General features: G+C 49.4%; 1 protein-coding gene across 1 annotated transcript in view; it reads right to left on the bottom strand.

Moving 5' to 3' along the window:
• The window catches only part of LOC135891785 (complement C3-like), an 84,404-nt gene extending 69,477 nt beyond the window's left edge, over positions 1-14,927 (bottom strand). The window contains exons 1-9 of the mRNA XM_065419447.1: positions 14,759-14,927; positions 10,355-10,547; positions 7,078-7,240; positions 6,441-6,511; positions 5,367-5,461; positions 4,061-4,143; positions 3,810-3,900; positions 2,374-2,476; positions 2,158-2,278 (exon numbers count right to left, since the gene is read on the bottom strand). Of these exons, the coding sequence (XP_065275519.1) occupies positions 2,158-2,278; positions 2,374-2,476; positions 3,810-3,900; positions 4,061-4,143; positions 5,367-5,461; positions 6,441-6,511; positions 7,078-7,240; positions 10,355-10,547; positions 14,759-14,829 (991 nt within the window). The 5' untranslated portion in view covers positions 14,830-14,927. The remainder of the gene's footprint in view (positions 1-2,157; positions 2,279-2,373; positions 2,477-3,809; positions 3,901-4,060; positions 4,144-5,366; positions 5,462-6,440; positions 6,512-7,077; positions 7,241-10,354; positions 10,548-14,758) is intronic.
• Positions 14,928-15,777: the final 850 nt, after the last annotated feature.

Genomic DNA, 15,777 nt, shown 5'->3' with positions numbered 1-15,777 from the left:
AAAGAAGCAACAAGAAAGAACAAAAACAAAGTCTCTGGGAGAGAGAGAGAGAGAGAGCACAGTGTGTGTGTATCTATATAATAAGATTCCAGGACTTTCATTCTGTCCATGTACCACTCTGAAGCCTAGAACGTCTGTTGCGTCTGTGTGAAGTGGTGGAAGCAGCTATACAAACAAGAGAAGGGCTCTTTTTAGTTACAATATCACCAGGTTCAATCGTCACCAGGATTTGAAGTCTGTTACAGGTCAATTTTTAAGTCCCCAGCCATTTTGACTTTACCAGCCTGGTGTACAGCTCCAGTAAGGCATGTGCCATGCCAAGAGTTCTAGACCATTGTGATATATCACACAACTCAACCAACCAATCACCACCTTTACTCTACTACTAATTTGCATGCAGTAATGTCATTGGTTGTTTGGATTACTTGGTCCAGTTGCCAGACCCATGCAATGGCACAGGCTTTCAGCTACTAGTTTCATCTGTAACAAGTTACAGCTGCTCGGAACAGAATGGCTGCTCCCTCTGCAGGGAACGTTTAGAAATCATAGCTATGTAGAGCTGGAAGGGAGCTCAAGAAGTCATCTAGTCCATCCCCCACACTGAGGCAGGAGTAAGTATGCCTAGACCATCCCTAAGAGCTGACCCGGAGCTCTTAGAAATGGAAAGGTGCAATGCACAGAAAACAAAGGGCCAACTGTTTCAAGCTACTTTCGCTGGTATAAATCTGGAATTACTCCAGGTGTGACACTACACCCCATATTCTTCATAGAAATATTGTTATTATATGATTATAGCATAACTAAGATGTGTTTTATGCAAGATGGCTCTTGTGAGATATCATTGGAAAGGTTATGATTTACTGAATATGATCATCCCATGTGTATGCATATATCATTTTTGTATCTTAAGTTAGGAATATTGACTATACATCTGTACTACAAAAGTGTTTGCACCGGGAGAACGCCCATTAGAGAAAATACAATCAGTCTGGCTGGCTAGCTGGATACAAGTCAATAGACTATTAGGGAGAACAATAGGACTTTGAAGAGGCTAATCTCCCACCTTCCTTGAACACTGCAAATGGACTTTGAGTTATGGCTGCAGGATCATGTGATAAAGTCACCTGATACTAGACTCCATAATAAAATTAGTACTTTTCCACTGGCCAGGGATGGGAATCACACTGGAAGACAAAGGATTCCCGCCATATGTGAAACCTATTTAAGGCAGGGAAGTGAGATAATCAGGGTCTGTTCTTCACTGAATCCCCGCCCAAGGTGACTGCTATAAACACACGTAAGACTGATCTGGGGAAGACAGGACTGAACTCAGGCTAGAGTGTGTCTGGCCTGTGAAAGAAATACCTGGAGTTTTAAGCTGCTAGCAAGAGCAGCTTGCCTTCAAGAAACTCTGCAATCTGCCTAAAACAACCTTTAGGGTGAGAAATAACTGCTTGTAACCAGTTTCTTTAGTATCTGAGCTTATGTTGCGTTTTTGTTTTGTTTGCTGGGTAATCTACCTTGATCTGTTTGCTATGCCTTATAATCACTTAAAATCTATCTGTTGTAGTTAATAAACTTGGTTTTGTTTTCTCTAAATCCAGTTTGTGGAATTCATAACTGGGGAGCAAAAAGCTGTGCATATCGTCCTCCACATTGAGGGAGGGGGCGGATTTCAGGGCTTACACTGTACAGTTCTCTGTGCAGTGCAAGACAGTACAATTTTGGGTTTACACTCCAGAGAGGGTGTGCACTTGAGTGCTGGGAAATTCCTTAGCTGAAGCCTTCCCATGCAGTGCTGATTTCAGTGTCTGTCTTTCTGCAGCTGGGCATGTCCCTACCTGTGTGTGTGCTGGAGGAGACTTGAGAGGGCCTGGCTCAGCAGAACAGTGTAAGGGAGCCCAGGCTGGTGGAACAGGCAGGCTCAGTGATACCCCAATACATCAGGTGGCACCCTGGAGGGGGGAGCAACCCGTCACACCAGGTTTACCCCAGAGCGAATGAGATCAGAATCTGGCCTGCAGCCTTTAAGATCTGCAGAACCCTACGCAGATAGGGCTTTATGCATCTCAATCAACACCTTGAACTGCACTCGGCACCGGTTTGGAACACCCCGGGAATAAAGCACTTGGCTTTGCACTTATTGCTGATGCTCACCAGAGTCTGTCAAAACGGTGACAGAGACGTAGAGCGAGTGGCCAACCAGTTCATGCAGGTTGGCGAACCGAGCCTGCAGCATCGCTCTGGTCAGCGTTGCTTCCCCGTCTCCATCTTCTATCTAGAGAGGGAGAGAGAGTTTCATGACCTCACCCACGCAGTTCCCCAGGAGGCGTGAATCCCTCCCCCCCCCCCCCAGCTGAAAACAGGAATTACCGAGATTCTCTTGAGAGACTGCGGGATACTCCTCTTCTCATCATCCATCTTCACCCCAAAGAGCACAAAGGCATTGCCATCTAGTTTTTTTCCATATAGGTACCTGGAGGAGATACGGATGGGTAAGAGAAACCACAAGGAAACCTATTTCCAGAGGTGAAAGTAAGCCAGTACAGTCCAGTACGGTACACTGTACCGGACCGGCTTCCCCAGGCCAGCGATTTAAAGGGCCTGGGGTTCCCGGCAGCGGCTGGAGCCCCAGGCCCTTTAAATTGCTGCCAGCGCCCCGCTGCCAGAGCCCCCGGGGAGTGAAGGCGGCTGGGAGCCCCAGGGCTTGGGCAGTGATTTAAACGGCCCAGGACTCCGCTGTGGTAGCATGGCTGGGAGCCCAGGGCCCTTTAAATGACTACCAGAACCCCGGCTGCCACCGCAACCCCAGGGGCTCCGGCAGCGGGGCTCTGGAGGTGATTTAAAGGGCCCGGGGCTCCGGCCGCAGTGGGGAGCCCCAGGCCCTTTAAATCGCTGCTGGAGCCCCACTGCTGGAGCCCAAGGGTAGCGGCGGCCGTGCTCTGGCAGTGATTTAAAGGGCCAGGGGCTCACAGCCGCCACTACCGCAGCAGAGCCTCGGGCCCTTTAAATCTCTGCTGGAGCCCTGAGTCCTGGGGTAGCGGCGGTAGCTGGGGGCCCCCAGGGCTCCATCAGCCATTTAAAGGGTCCGGGGCTCCACTGCAGTAGCAGCGACCAGAGCCTCTGGCCCTTTAAATTGCTCCCGAGCCCCGGGGCTCCAGCCGCCGCTGCAGCTGGTAGCTCTGGCGGTGATTTAAAGGGCCCGGGGCTCCCAGCCACCGCTACCGCAGCCGGAGCCCTGGGCCCTTTAAATCTTGATTTAAAGGGCCCGGTGATTTAAAGGCCCCGCCTCTTCTGGTTGAGGCCCCGCCCCCTGCTCAGGACTCCGGCATACTGGTAAATCCTTTAAGTTACTTTCACCCCTGCCTATTGCTGAAGATTATGGCCTCATGCCACCCTTCTCCTCTATAGGCCCAGCTCCTTGGTTGATCTATATCTCCCATGATCCACCATGGTAAGGAGAAGTGGAATATCATGGCTATAGTGAATCATGGGAGTTTAAGTCCAGCTGACAAGCCCAGCCCATGGAGAAGAATGAAGCACCTGAATGCCAACTCCCAAGAGGCACCACACCAGCATTTCTGAATCACAAGGTTTTCAGCCAATTTTTTTCCCCCCATTTTTGGACATTGGTTTTTGGATGAAAAAAAAATCAGAATTTTCCTTGGAAAATGGATGCTCTTGATGAAAAAAACAACATTGAGTGGAAAACATTCCCAAAGTGATACAAGACTTAGGTTTCTTTCTGCACTAAAACCTGTGGTTGATACCCCACTCAGCTGATCCCTTCCACCCTCTCACAGACTCACCTCGCAGTGATAGAAACCCTGAAGTCTTCATTGCTATCGATGTATAAAAACTTCTCGGACGGTTCCAATATGACTTCAAAACTCGGCAACACTGGAGAAACAAGAGGGGAAGAGGAGAACATTGAGCTTGTAGGAGAGGGTGTGTTGCCAGCAAAGCCAAGCCTAATGGAGAGTCTGCTCCAAGATGTTGTCAGGAGAGTAGAGACAGACCCGCTCCCTGAGCCTGGGCCCTGTGCGTGCTGGATTCTTACCGTCCTCCCTAACATCAAATTGCGCACTGAAGGTCTGCTGAGGGGAGTCTTCATACCTGGCTGTGATCTTCCAGGTTCCCAGACTGGAGGAAGGAAATAAGAAGGAACACTGAATGCACTTAACACACACATTTCGCAAGGCCCACCTGCCTCACTTGTTTCTTGAGTAATTGTATCAGCTCCTGAAGCTAAATCTGAGTCATACATGGAACTCAAGCCGTCTTCAGGGAACCACAGGGAACCTCATACAAGTCATTTTTTGCTGCACCTTGATGTTTTCATGAACCAGAACTAGAGGTAGGAACTTGGAACAAAACGTCAACCTTTGGCCAGCAAGGTTTGGGAAGTCTGGATCTAAACTTTGTGGCCGGCACTTGTTTCTACAGTCTGCGTGGTCCAAAACCCTCAGTCCAAACACCCTCAAACTTAAGGAACCTCTGATCCATACCAAAATCAGGGCCCTCGCTCACCAGCTCACTGACATAATTTTCAGAGTAGTTGAGCATTCATAAATCCAGCTGAATGGGAGGTAGGGTGCTCAGCACTTTTGGAAACAGGCCAACAGGGCCTAATCCTGCCTTCACATACTCTGGAATAAATCCGGAGTAATGGCAAGGAAGTCAGTGCAGCTTCATTCTGGTGTCTGCGTAGACTTGGAAAGATTATTTTTTTATCGATATGTGTCATTGATTTCACTGTGCACACGCATACCGACAAAAACACATTTCCATCGCTAATATCAAAATTTACAGATAGGCAAAGCAAGAAAAATGCTGCTTGAGAACTTACTATCGTTTGATTTAAGTCTTTATACTTTATATCTTGTGTATTTGGACATATGATGTTGAGAATTTGTGTTTTAATGGCTATAAAGCTTTCCCTTTTTTGAATCTCATTGTCTACTGTCATTAAATAATTATTTTCAGACCCCGCCACTGTTGTCTGCCCCCCATGTTTTCCCCCACCTGTGAAAATTTAAAGTGCTAAAACTCAGAATGGGGGACAATAAAAACCCATAATTTAATTTTGCACAACTGAGCATTTGAAGTGATTGAAACTGGAAAAAAGGCTTACAAATAAACATGATTATCCTTCGAAACTATAACAAATACAAATCAAATTATGCCAAGACTGGGTATGTGGCAGGAGAGTTTGTTTTCTCCACGTCACTTGGAAATGCCTGTAGGAGATGATCTAGCTGATGGGCCATACACAGTAACTAGCTCCACATCATCTCTTCTGCTTCCCTGCCCAACTCCTGGAAAGCTCTCATCCGTCCAGGCATAGTAACATCAGGGCAATCTACCTGATACTCTCCGGCAAGGTGTGGTTCAGAGAGAAGATGCCGGATACCAAGGGGGTGGAGATGGGAATCTGCTTGACAATAATGGACTCAGGGGTCTGGAAAGGAAACGAGTTAAAAGTTTAGGGAGAAAAATGCTGTCAATTGCTCTTAACAACATCATCTGCCACGTTTACATTCCTGGCCAGTGGAGAGTTCTCCATACTTCCAACAATAGCATGTAACAGTCTGGACTCCACTGATTGGTTGGAATTTCTTAACTATCCAGAGACACTGGGAAAACCGACAAATCTCTCCTGACCTGGCTCAGCGAGGCCAGCAAAGAACTCAAGGAAGCAGCTTAGAAGCCTGAAGAGCCTCCACGGCAGAATCTTGCAGACGCCAGGCTTAACCCTGAGCTATCTGCAAACCTTGGAGCTGCCCCAAGGGCTGCGTCGCTCTGCCAGCCACAGCTGCTCCCCATCGCAAGGCCCCAGCTGGTTATGCTGCTGCTCAGGGCAGAGTGTCAAAGAAAGGGGAAACTGAGTCAAAGAGGAACTGAAGGGACAGATGTGTTCTCTCCCCTCCCAGCTGGCTGAGGTGAGGAAACCCCCAGGGGATTATTGCCCAGGGGATTGCAGCTGATTTACTTTATTTTATGGACCAAAAAGCCCAGTGGAAAGGGCCTTAAGAGGACTAACGCCTGGAGCTATAAGCCCTGTTCCTGCCACCACTTTACACGTCCTTCAAAGGGCTCCTTGCAGGGGCTCCTTGTCTTCAGCCTCCGCAGACAAGCACCTGCCTGGCTCTTCCCAAAGAACTCCACGCAACTTTCCTCAAGCGTTAACACCATTGCAGAACCGCGGGACCTCCCCCGAGAGCTGCCTGGCTGCTGCCCCTGCAAACTTTGTAACCTCTCTCATGACTGGAGGAGAATATGCACGCAAGAGATTTGCAAGGAGAGACCTCAGACAATCATTTGCTTTTCTCCCGGCAGTACCATGTTGCTGCTACACAAAATAAATTGCTGCGCGTTACCCAGACAAGTGGCTAAACCCACCTATCCCCGCACGGGCTCACTCGGAATAGCGACCTCACCTCAAACTCCACGATCACTGTCTTAGACACTGGTTCCAGTTTGTGACCCATGGTGAAGATCCGGGAGAGGACTGAGAAAATAAAGAGAGAAGAGAAGAATGTCATTAACTGATAGACACCTTGGCCCAGATCCTCAAAGCTAGTTAGGTGTCTAAGTCTGATTGAAACCAACGGGAGTCCAGTGTCTGTCTTGCTTTTCTCCCCTGTCCCTAAGGACCAGGTGGGCGGGCTTTGTCATTGCAGGGACCTGTCCTGCTCTGAATGGGCTGGGATTAGCAGACCCTATTTCACACAGGCTTCGGGACAGCCGTCAGATGGGGACATGTATCTCGGTACAAGATGGAGCAGAACCAGTCACTGGATTTGAAAAGTTCCATCGCCCATTCTCAATCCCATGGCCCACCCAGTCTTTCGGTATCTAACACTCAATGGGACATCCCAGCTAGGACGATGGTGAAGGGTGAAATATTGCAAATCGGTGGTGGCAAAGTCTCTCATCCAACTGTCCTCCATCTTCAACTAGACAACAAGCAAAGCAATATGCACAGGATATGACCCGGCAGCCCTGCTGTAGATATGGCATGACATCAGCAGATCCCACCCCTTCCCATTAGAAGAGACCAGGGGAAGGCAGTACCTCTAGACCCGGGTGTATAGATGGTTTTATCTGTCTGGATAAAGATGTATCCACTGTGGAAATGGACCAGAACCACTTTCTCCAGGGTGTGCTGAGGGAACTTAGCCTGGACCACAACATACTGGTTTCGTTTGGAATCTTTCTTTATGTGTTTGGTGGGAACCTGCATGAGAAGAAGAGCATGGATGAGTTCTTCCTGCCTTTACTCACCACTACAAGGGATGCTCTACGCAAAAGACCTTTGCAGTGTTAACGACACTTAAGTTATACATGGAAAGAATCCATAAGAAACCCTGGCCTTTTATTAACCCGCTCTACATGCAGTTCCTCCAGCAGCTTACACAGCTGCGAGAAGATGGTGGGTCTCCTCATTGGGGAATACCCCAGGTGGAGGGGGATTCCCAGGATGGCACAGTCAGCGTAGGTCACCACCAGTGAGTCAGGCCAGACCATTTGGACAGCCCTGTACCCATTGTCCGGTCACCTCCTGTTATATGGAATGTTTGTTAACCAAAGGGCATCCCATGGGTGCCCTGCTGAAGTCAGTTCTACTGCACTGATGTGCTTCTGACGATTCCTACTGTGCTCCCCTAAAACTGTAACATCTTGGAGACCTTCCCTCTGTCCCCCCAACTCTCCATTCCCGGCCAGGACTTTGGATCAACTCAAAACGAGAATCCTGCTCCACCAGGGAACCCCACCCAGAAATGCTGCTGTGCCCAGCGCAGACTAGGGACAGGACTTGGCAAGCTCTGAGCAAGTTTCCCAGGCAGTGCAAACACGAGCCATAGTGCATATGGTTATGTGCCTGACCACAGAACCTCGGTGCATTGAACGAAGAAGCTCACAAGTCAACTGAGACACCAATAATTGGCTTTGACGTGTTAACAGGAATTAAGACCAAAGTATTCACCAAAACTCTTGTGACTTTAACCATTTCATTGTCGTCTCTTTTTTTATTATTTGCAATGGAAAATGCCAAAAAATGAACGAAATCATGTCATTTGCATGTTTTGTTCAGTACAGGTTCTTGTACCACCCCCACCACCACAATACCTGAGTATCTCCCAGTCGTGTTTTAAGCAACGGAACTAATATCTGTCCAATGTGGTTTGATGTTAGATCTCATTGTGATTCAGTTTATCTGTTTAAGTTATTATATGGCCCCTATTACCATGTCAGTATATTATTACCCAAGTGCCTCAATTTTAATGCATTTACCCTCACAGCATGCCCCTTTCCCTCCCCCGCGCACAAAATAAAGAAGTGCTATTATCTATATAAGAACATAAGAACATAAGAACGGCCATACTGGGTCAGACCAAAGGTCCATCTAGTCCAGTATCTGTCTACCGACAGTGGCCAATGCCAGGTGCCCCAGAGGGAGTGAACCTAACAGGCAATGATCAAGTGATCTCTCTCCTGCCATCCATCTCCATCCTCTGACGAACAGAGGCTAGGGACACCATTCTTACCCATCCTGGCTAATAGCCATTTATGGACTTAGCCACCATGAATTTATCCAGTCCCCTTTTAAACATTGTTATAGTCCTAGCCTTCACAACCTCCTCAGGTAAGGAGTTCCATAAGTTGACTGTGCGCTGCGTGAAGAAGAACTTCCTTTTATTTGTTTTAAACCTGCTGCCTATTAATTTCATTTGGTGACCCCTAGTTCTTGTATTATGGGAATAAGTAAATAACTTTTCCTTATCCACTTTCTCAACATCACTCATGATTTTATATACCTCTATCATGTCCCCCCTTAGTCTTCTCTTTTCCAAACTGAAGAGTCCTAGCCTCTTTAATCTTTCCTCATATGGGACCCTCTCTAAACCCTTAATCATTTTAGTTGCTCTTTTCTGAACCTTTTCTAGTGCTAGAATATCTTTTTTGAGGTGAGGAGACCACATCTGTACACAGTATTCGAGATGTGGGCGTACCATGGATTTATATAAGGGCAATAATATATTTCACAGATGGGAAAACCCTGAGGCACAGAACAACTTACCAAGGACTCAGAGAGAGTCTATGACACAGCTGGAAATCAAGCCCATGTCCTCTGAGTCCCAGGCTAGCACCCTAACCACCAGACCATCCTTCCTCTCAACTTTTTTTCTTCTACCTCCAAATTTGGGGCACCTCAGTTTTTAGGTCCCCAACAAGAGACCCCCACGGTGCTTATCTGACTAGTTAGCTATACGTCCCCCATCACTAATAGATTCGTAGATGTTATGGACAGAAGGGACCAACACGATCAGCTAGTCTGACCTCCTGTATAACTAGGGCCCAACCAAATTCATAGTCCATTCTGGTCAATTTCATGGACCTAGGATTTGAAAATTAGTCAATTTCATGTTCTCAGCTGTTTACATTTGAAATTTCAGGGTGTTGTAACTGTGAGGATCCTGACCGAAAAGGGATTCATTGGGGGGGGTGGGGGGGGAGGGTCGCAAACCTGTTATAGTGGAGTCATAGGATTGCCATCCTCACTTCTGCACTGCCTTCAGCTTCCTGCAGCCGCAGGAAGTTCCCAGAGCTGGAGGTGGGTCTGATCTCCCCCGTGCTTCTGGGAGCACCCCAGCCAGGGGCTTGTAGCTGCTAGTCCCAGCCAGGCTGGGGAGGGACAGGACTTCCTTTTCCCCTGCACGGCCCTCGGGGGGAGATCAGACCCACCTCTGTGTACCTCCCCTGGCTGGGGCGTTCCCAGCAGCATGGGGGAGATCGGACCCACCTCCACCTCTGGCAACCTCCTGTGGCTGCACAAAGCTCTGGAGCTGCTGCCCAGCGCTGGAGCTTCCTACAGCCCAGGGAGGTCCCCAGAGGTGGGTCTGATCTCTCCCCAGAGAGCAGCTGTGCAGGGCAACAGTAAGTCCTGTCCCTCCCCAGCCCTGAGGGAACTAACAGCTGGAGCCAGGGGCATGGTAGGAGCCCCCGGCTGGGATGCCCCCAGCCCTACCCCTTCTCCTCCACTCCAATAGCTAGATTTCACAGAGGAGGTCTGATTTCACGGTCCGTGATGCGTTTTTCACAGCCGTGAATTTGGTAGGGCTCTATCATAACACAGGCCATAGACTTTCACCCAGCAATTCCAGCTCATAGCTTCATGCTGGGCTAGAGTGTCTCTTCTAGAACGACATCCAACCTGGACGGGGTCTGAACGTCTCAGTATTGCAGAGTTGGGGAACGAAAATATTGGAGGCTTCTAAAATGAGTGGGACACTGTTGAAAATGATACCCTTTCTGTCACTAGATGACCTGAGGCTGGGGTTTTACCCACCTTTATTACGGCTGTGCCCATCATCCCATTCGCAGGGTTGAGGTCGGTTTGGACCTGGTATAAGATGTTTTTCTTAAGCGGGAAGTCCTGCACGATGACTGTAACCGCAGTTGGGGCATTGAGACCATGGGCTTCCACCACGACCTTCTCTTCACTCTCCACCCGCAGGACGTTGGGCGTGATCAGGGAGTAGCTGTGAATGGCAAAAAGGTCGATGTGATTAATTCAGTCAGTATTTAAAACCCCACTGGCTGCGATTCCCACATCCCCAAGGAGGTTTTATACCAAGCTTGTTACCACGGTTTATAAGTTATTATTTGCTTTACAGCAGCATCTTGAAATCCCAACAGTGACTGAGGCACAGTACAAACACAGATTTCAGAGTAGCAGCCGTGTTAGTCTGTATCCGCAAAAAAACAGGAGTACTTGTGGCACCTTAGAGACTAACAAATTTATTAGAGCATAAGCTTTCGTGGGCTACAGCCCACTTCTTCGGATGCACCTACCTTTGGTGCATCCGAAGAAGTGGGCTGTAGCCCACGAAAGCTTATGCTCTAATAAATTTGTTAGTCTCTAAGGTGCCACAAGTACTCCTGTTCTTTTTACAAACACAGAGTTAGAGACAGTTCCTGCCCCTAGGGGTATGTCTACACAGCCGCTGGGAGGCGTGACTCCCAATTTGGGTAGACATAGGGTTTGTCTACACTATGAGTGCGACAGTAGCATAGATGCTTCCTACATCAATGGAAGGGGTTTTTCTGTCAGCGTAGATAATGCACCATTCATTCCTCCATCAACCTAGCCACATCCACACCGGCAGTTAGGTTGGCTTAACTACAGGGCTGCTTAAACCCCTGGGCAATGTAGCTAGGTTGACCTAAATGTTAAATGTAGACCAGGGCACACAGGTGCTAGCTCTGATTGAGCTGGTGCCTAAAAATTGCAGCGGGGTCACAGCAGCTGGGGCCCCTGCTTGGACTGGCCGCCTGAGAACAATCTCACCCAACTCCCTGCTTACAGACTCAGGCTGCTGGCCCGAGCCACCCTCTGGCCACTGCGGCCACTGCTGTTTTTTGGCACTTGCCCGAGCCGAGCTAGTGCGTGTAAGTTTCCCTGAGCTGGGCATCACACCTGCCATTGGCTGAGCAGACGTAGCCGAAGAGCTTAGAAGTAGAGTCAGTGCCTAGTGGGGGCGTCTCCATGGGAAAATGCTGATTTGGCAAAAATCAAAACGTTCTGCAAGGACACAGCGATTTTGTCAGCTTTTTCAATGAAAACAATGATGTGTTTCAATAAGATGGAAGTACTTTGTTTTGACTTTAATAAATACTAATATAAGATAATGAAAGCATTGAGATGTAGGGCTTGATGAGACCTCCAGAGATGATCTAGTGCATCCGTCCACACTTAGGCAGGGTCAGGTGTACCTCGGCCAGTATTTCTCAAATATGGCCACCAGGAGTTTGCTTCCCAGAGAAATAATTGACTGATTACATCACCCAGGGTGTTGTGAATTCACAAGGAAGTAGGCCTGGAGGGAAATAAAAAGTTTTGCTAAATGTCAGCCAAGTTGTCTGTGTGTCACTCCGGTATGAACGCTGATGGACGATTGGACTCGAGTTTTTCATACCAGATAAAGATCATACACACACACGTAGGCAAAAAGTTCAGGGCATAATGCACTCCTGTCCCTAATGAAAATTGCTGTGAGTGGATGTGTTCCCCAGCCTGATCCTCTGTCATAAAAGTCACTGCTGTTGCCACTTTTCTGAAATGGGGGGCCCCGCTGTACACCGATACAGTAGGGGATGCTCTTCCCTTTAAGACAGTGCTGACCCCAATGCTCTGGCATGGTGCTGGGGGTGCTGCATTGCAACTAGCTAGGTGGTGGCTCAGTAGGGGGCGCTCTCTTCCAACTCTGTACTGATCTTGATGCCCCATTTTGATGCTAGTACTGTGCTGGGGGCGGCAGGCCTGGTTTAACCCACATGTACTCAGTGCTCTTGCACTGGGCCCCCATCTCCAGGGGTGCCTGTCCACCCGGGGGGGTGGGGGTGAACAAAGCCTGCCAGATTATTTTATTTGGCCCATCATAGTCCAGCTTGGGGCAGGCGAGCCGATGGCGCCAGGACCAGGATGGAAACAGAACCCCCCACCTCCCCCCACAGGTGCACTATGGTGAGAGCCAATGAGCCGGAGCAGGGAGCCAAGCCAGCCCCATGGGACAGGAGTCACCATGTGGGGTAACTGTGGCGTGGACTCACTCTCCAATACCCTCCTAGGTCCTCCCACTCCCTAGGGGTAGGAACCAACCCCCCCGGTCACACACTCCCCACCATTTCCATAGTGCAGAGGTGGTCTGCGAGCTCCATTGAGGTGGTCCACAGATAGTTCCCTCTAAGGTGTGTGCCTGGGCGGCCACACACGAGAAAATGAAGGGCCATCCACTTAATTAGTGGAGTGACGCAGGCATGTCTTCACTGATTAGGTGCCTGGATCCTAGAGAAGATGCACATGTAAGGTGAGGTGGCGGCCTTGGGGGGCATAAGGGGTAGGAGGGAGGAGGAAGTGGGGTGAAAAGGGGGGGGGGGATTTGGGACATGCAGGACTGCTGTGGCCAGAGAAAGAGGTGACTTTCCCCAGCTTGGGGGCTGCTGCGGTGGAGGAAAGAGGGCACATCCACCGCATTAGAAAGGTAATATTACTGATATTAAAATATGAATTGTGTGCTTTTATTTGTAGAACAAAAATAAGTTAATTATTATTTTTTTATAGAGAGCTTTTATCCAAAGCACTTTACAATATTTATCTAAAAGTAAAAACAACATTTGGCAAGATCATTAAGTGGTTTGCCGAGACCCTCAGCGATTTTCAAGTTGTCCGTGAAAAAAGTTTGAGTACTGCCATAGTGCACACAGGGCCCCAAAATTCTTTAATCTGTCACTGTTGGGGGTGGGGGCTCAGCAGGGGGCGCTCTCGCCTGGCAGTCAGTGCTGACCCCAATACCCCAGTGCAGCGCTAGGGGGCGCTGTGCTGCAGGGAGCAGGGTGGGGGGCTCAGTAGACGGAGCTCTCCCGTCTGAGCTAGTGCTGACCCCAGTGCCCCTTGGAGAGGGCGATACTGTGTCCTGCATTCCATCAACTCCGATCGTACGGTCTGCAGCCAGCGTGTGTGACCCTGTTACGGAGCCCTCTGGAATGTGCTGCCCTTTGCACGGCCTGACCCTGCCTAGAGAGGAGCATGCTGCGCTGGGGAGTCGTCGAGCATGGGCCATGTTTACTGCTCATCTGCTCCGCAGGCAATACCAGGAGCATCTAAGCAGGGCGTGTGCTTGGCACCAGCCGTCCACCAGAGCGCTGTCAAAATCGACCAGGTAGCCCCCTGATGTTCCTCTTAGAAGTCCTAGAGATGCAGGTCAGGGTTGAGACCTGGAGTGAGCGCTGCACGGTGGCTACCAAATCTCCTCTCTCCCTCCTGGGGGAACCCTCCCTCCTCCTTTCCTGAAAGTTGGCCCAGGCTCAGAAACATAAATCTCTGGAACCCTTTGGGGAAAGCTGCACCGAGGTCTGCACGTCTGGCCTGCAGCCCACCGTGGTGCATTCCCAGTGGGGTCAAGCTGCAAAACCCAGCCCCACATCCAGACGTCTGTCTATCACCCCGAAGTCTGGCATCCGGACGGCAGCCCCTTCAGCACCATGGGGATGGTGGGGACCTGACCCAGGCTCTGTATGTGAGTTGAGTCATCCTGACAGATCAATGCATCTCTCACACAGCTTCTGGCTTCTCACTGGCTCAGCAGGCCCCTGAGGTAGGATGAACCTTTAAGCAGCCCCCTCCCCCCAGTTATGGAGTTATTCCAGTGTAACTAACTACCAGAGTAACTACCCTTTGAAGTCAGTGGAGTTACTCCAGATTTGCACCAGTATACACTGAAAATAGAATTTAGCCCCACTGGGGGTCTTGCAGACATAGAAACTGAGCAAGGAGTTCAAGATGTGGCCCTACAGAACCTGATTCTGGTCTCTTTTTAGGGCCTGATCCAAAGCCCACTGAAGCCAAAGGAAAGACAATCCCACTGATTTTAGTGCATTTCAGGGGAGTGCAACCCCATTGTTTTCTATGGAGTTACTCCCAGTCTACACCTGGTTCATTTAGACCAAGTGAGGCTCAAAATCCAATTTATTCTTTAAAACAATTCCGTCTTCCAAACCCCAAAATTAGCCTCGGAAGTGAGCGAGGGAGAAGAGGGTTGGACCAGGTGAGGAAGAGAATTTCTGCAGCCTGTTCCCACTCCACACACAGTAGCAGAGAAGAGAGGAAAATTGAGCGTTGTTTCCATTGGCAGCCATGTAACGAACCCAGGTAATATCCTCATCACCGTGGCAGAAGCGCAGGGGTACTTACAGTTGGCTGTGAGAAACAGCCGGGAAGTAGAAAGCAAACACGGCCACCAGGCAGAGAGCAGAGCCCCCCATGGTGAGGACAGGAGGGTCAGGAGAAGGAGCTCCTCCTGGGCTATTTATCCTCCGAGTTGCCTGTAAGCTGAGCCCTCGTGCACACAGCTGGGCGGGTTAGTCAGTGGGGGGGGAGGAGCCCAGGAAACCTGAAAAGTTCAGAACAAACGATATTTTCTTCACTCCCTTGACACAAGGGTTTATTTGTCTTTCCAAGCGGGGGAGTTGGAATTAGGGACCTGAGGCTGCGGTTGTGTTTACTCCATGCCAAGGTGCTAGCCACAGATCAGAATGGTGGGGCTCTGATCAATACTGCAGTTCAGTTTTGCATGGGGAGCTGGAAGTCAGGACTCCTGGGTTCTGCTCCCAGCTGTGAATGAGGAATAGGATCAAGTGGGATAAAGCAGGGGGGGTTGGGAGTCAGGATGTTTGGGTGGGATCTACTGTGTTACAATGAGGGGGTAGGCTGAGAATCAGGATTCCTGGGTTCTGTTCCTAGATCTGCCTTTTGACTCTCTTTTACCTTGGGCAAGTCCTGGGATGTTTCAGGAGGGAAAGCGGTCCCAGTAGTGAAGGGAGCCCCAGAAGGGTGGATCTCTCTGTCTATCCCATTAGCTTGGATTGTAAAACCTTTGGGGCAGAAACTGTCTCTTAGGCCAGGACTCCTCTACACTCTATTAGGGAATCTACGCTGCTGGTAGCAATGGTGGGAGTGCTAATAAAGACAAGGCACCAGCATGTTCGACCACTCGTCATCTACACCTGCTCTGTATGTTTGCACAGCACCTAGCACAAAGAAGGCCTTTGGGTGCTACTGTCAGGTAACATAAAACTTATCAAAGGAATTAATAATGTGGAATTAGCCTGTGGAACGCATTACCTCTTAACACCCATTGCCTTATCTCCTGAAGCAGGACTATCATGTGGCAATGTCCCCCCTGGGCAGGCTATAATTGTCCATAGTAGAGT

The sequence above is a fragment of the Emys orbicularis genome, chromosome 19 (assembly GCF_028017835.1).
Source record: "Emys orbicularis isolate rEmyOrb1 chromosome 19, rEmyOrb1.hap1, whole genome shotgun sequence".
Classification (NCBI taxonomy): domain Eukaryota; kingdom Metazoa; phylum Chordata; order Testudines; family Emydidae; genus Emys; species Emys orbicularis.
The sequence above is the reverse complement of the archived record's forward strand: the minus strand, read 5'-3'. Positions and strand labels throughout refer to the sequence as shown.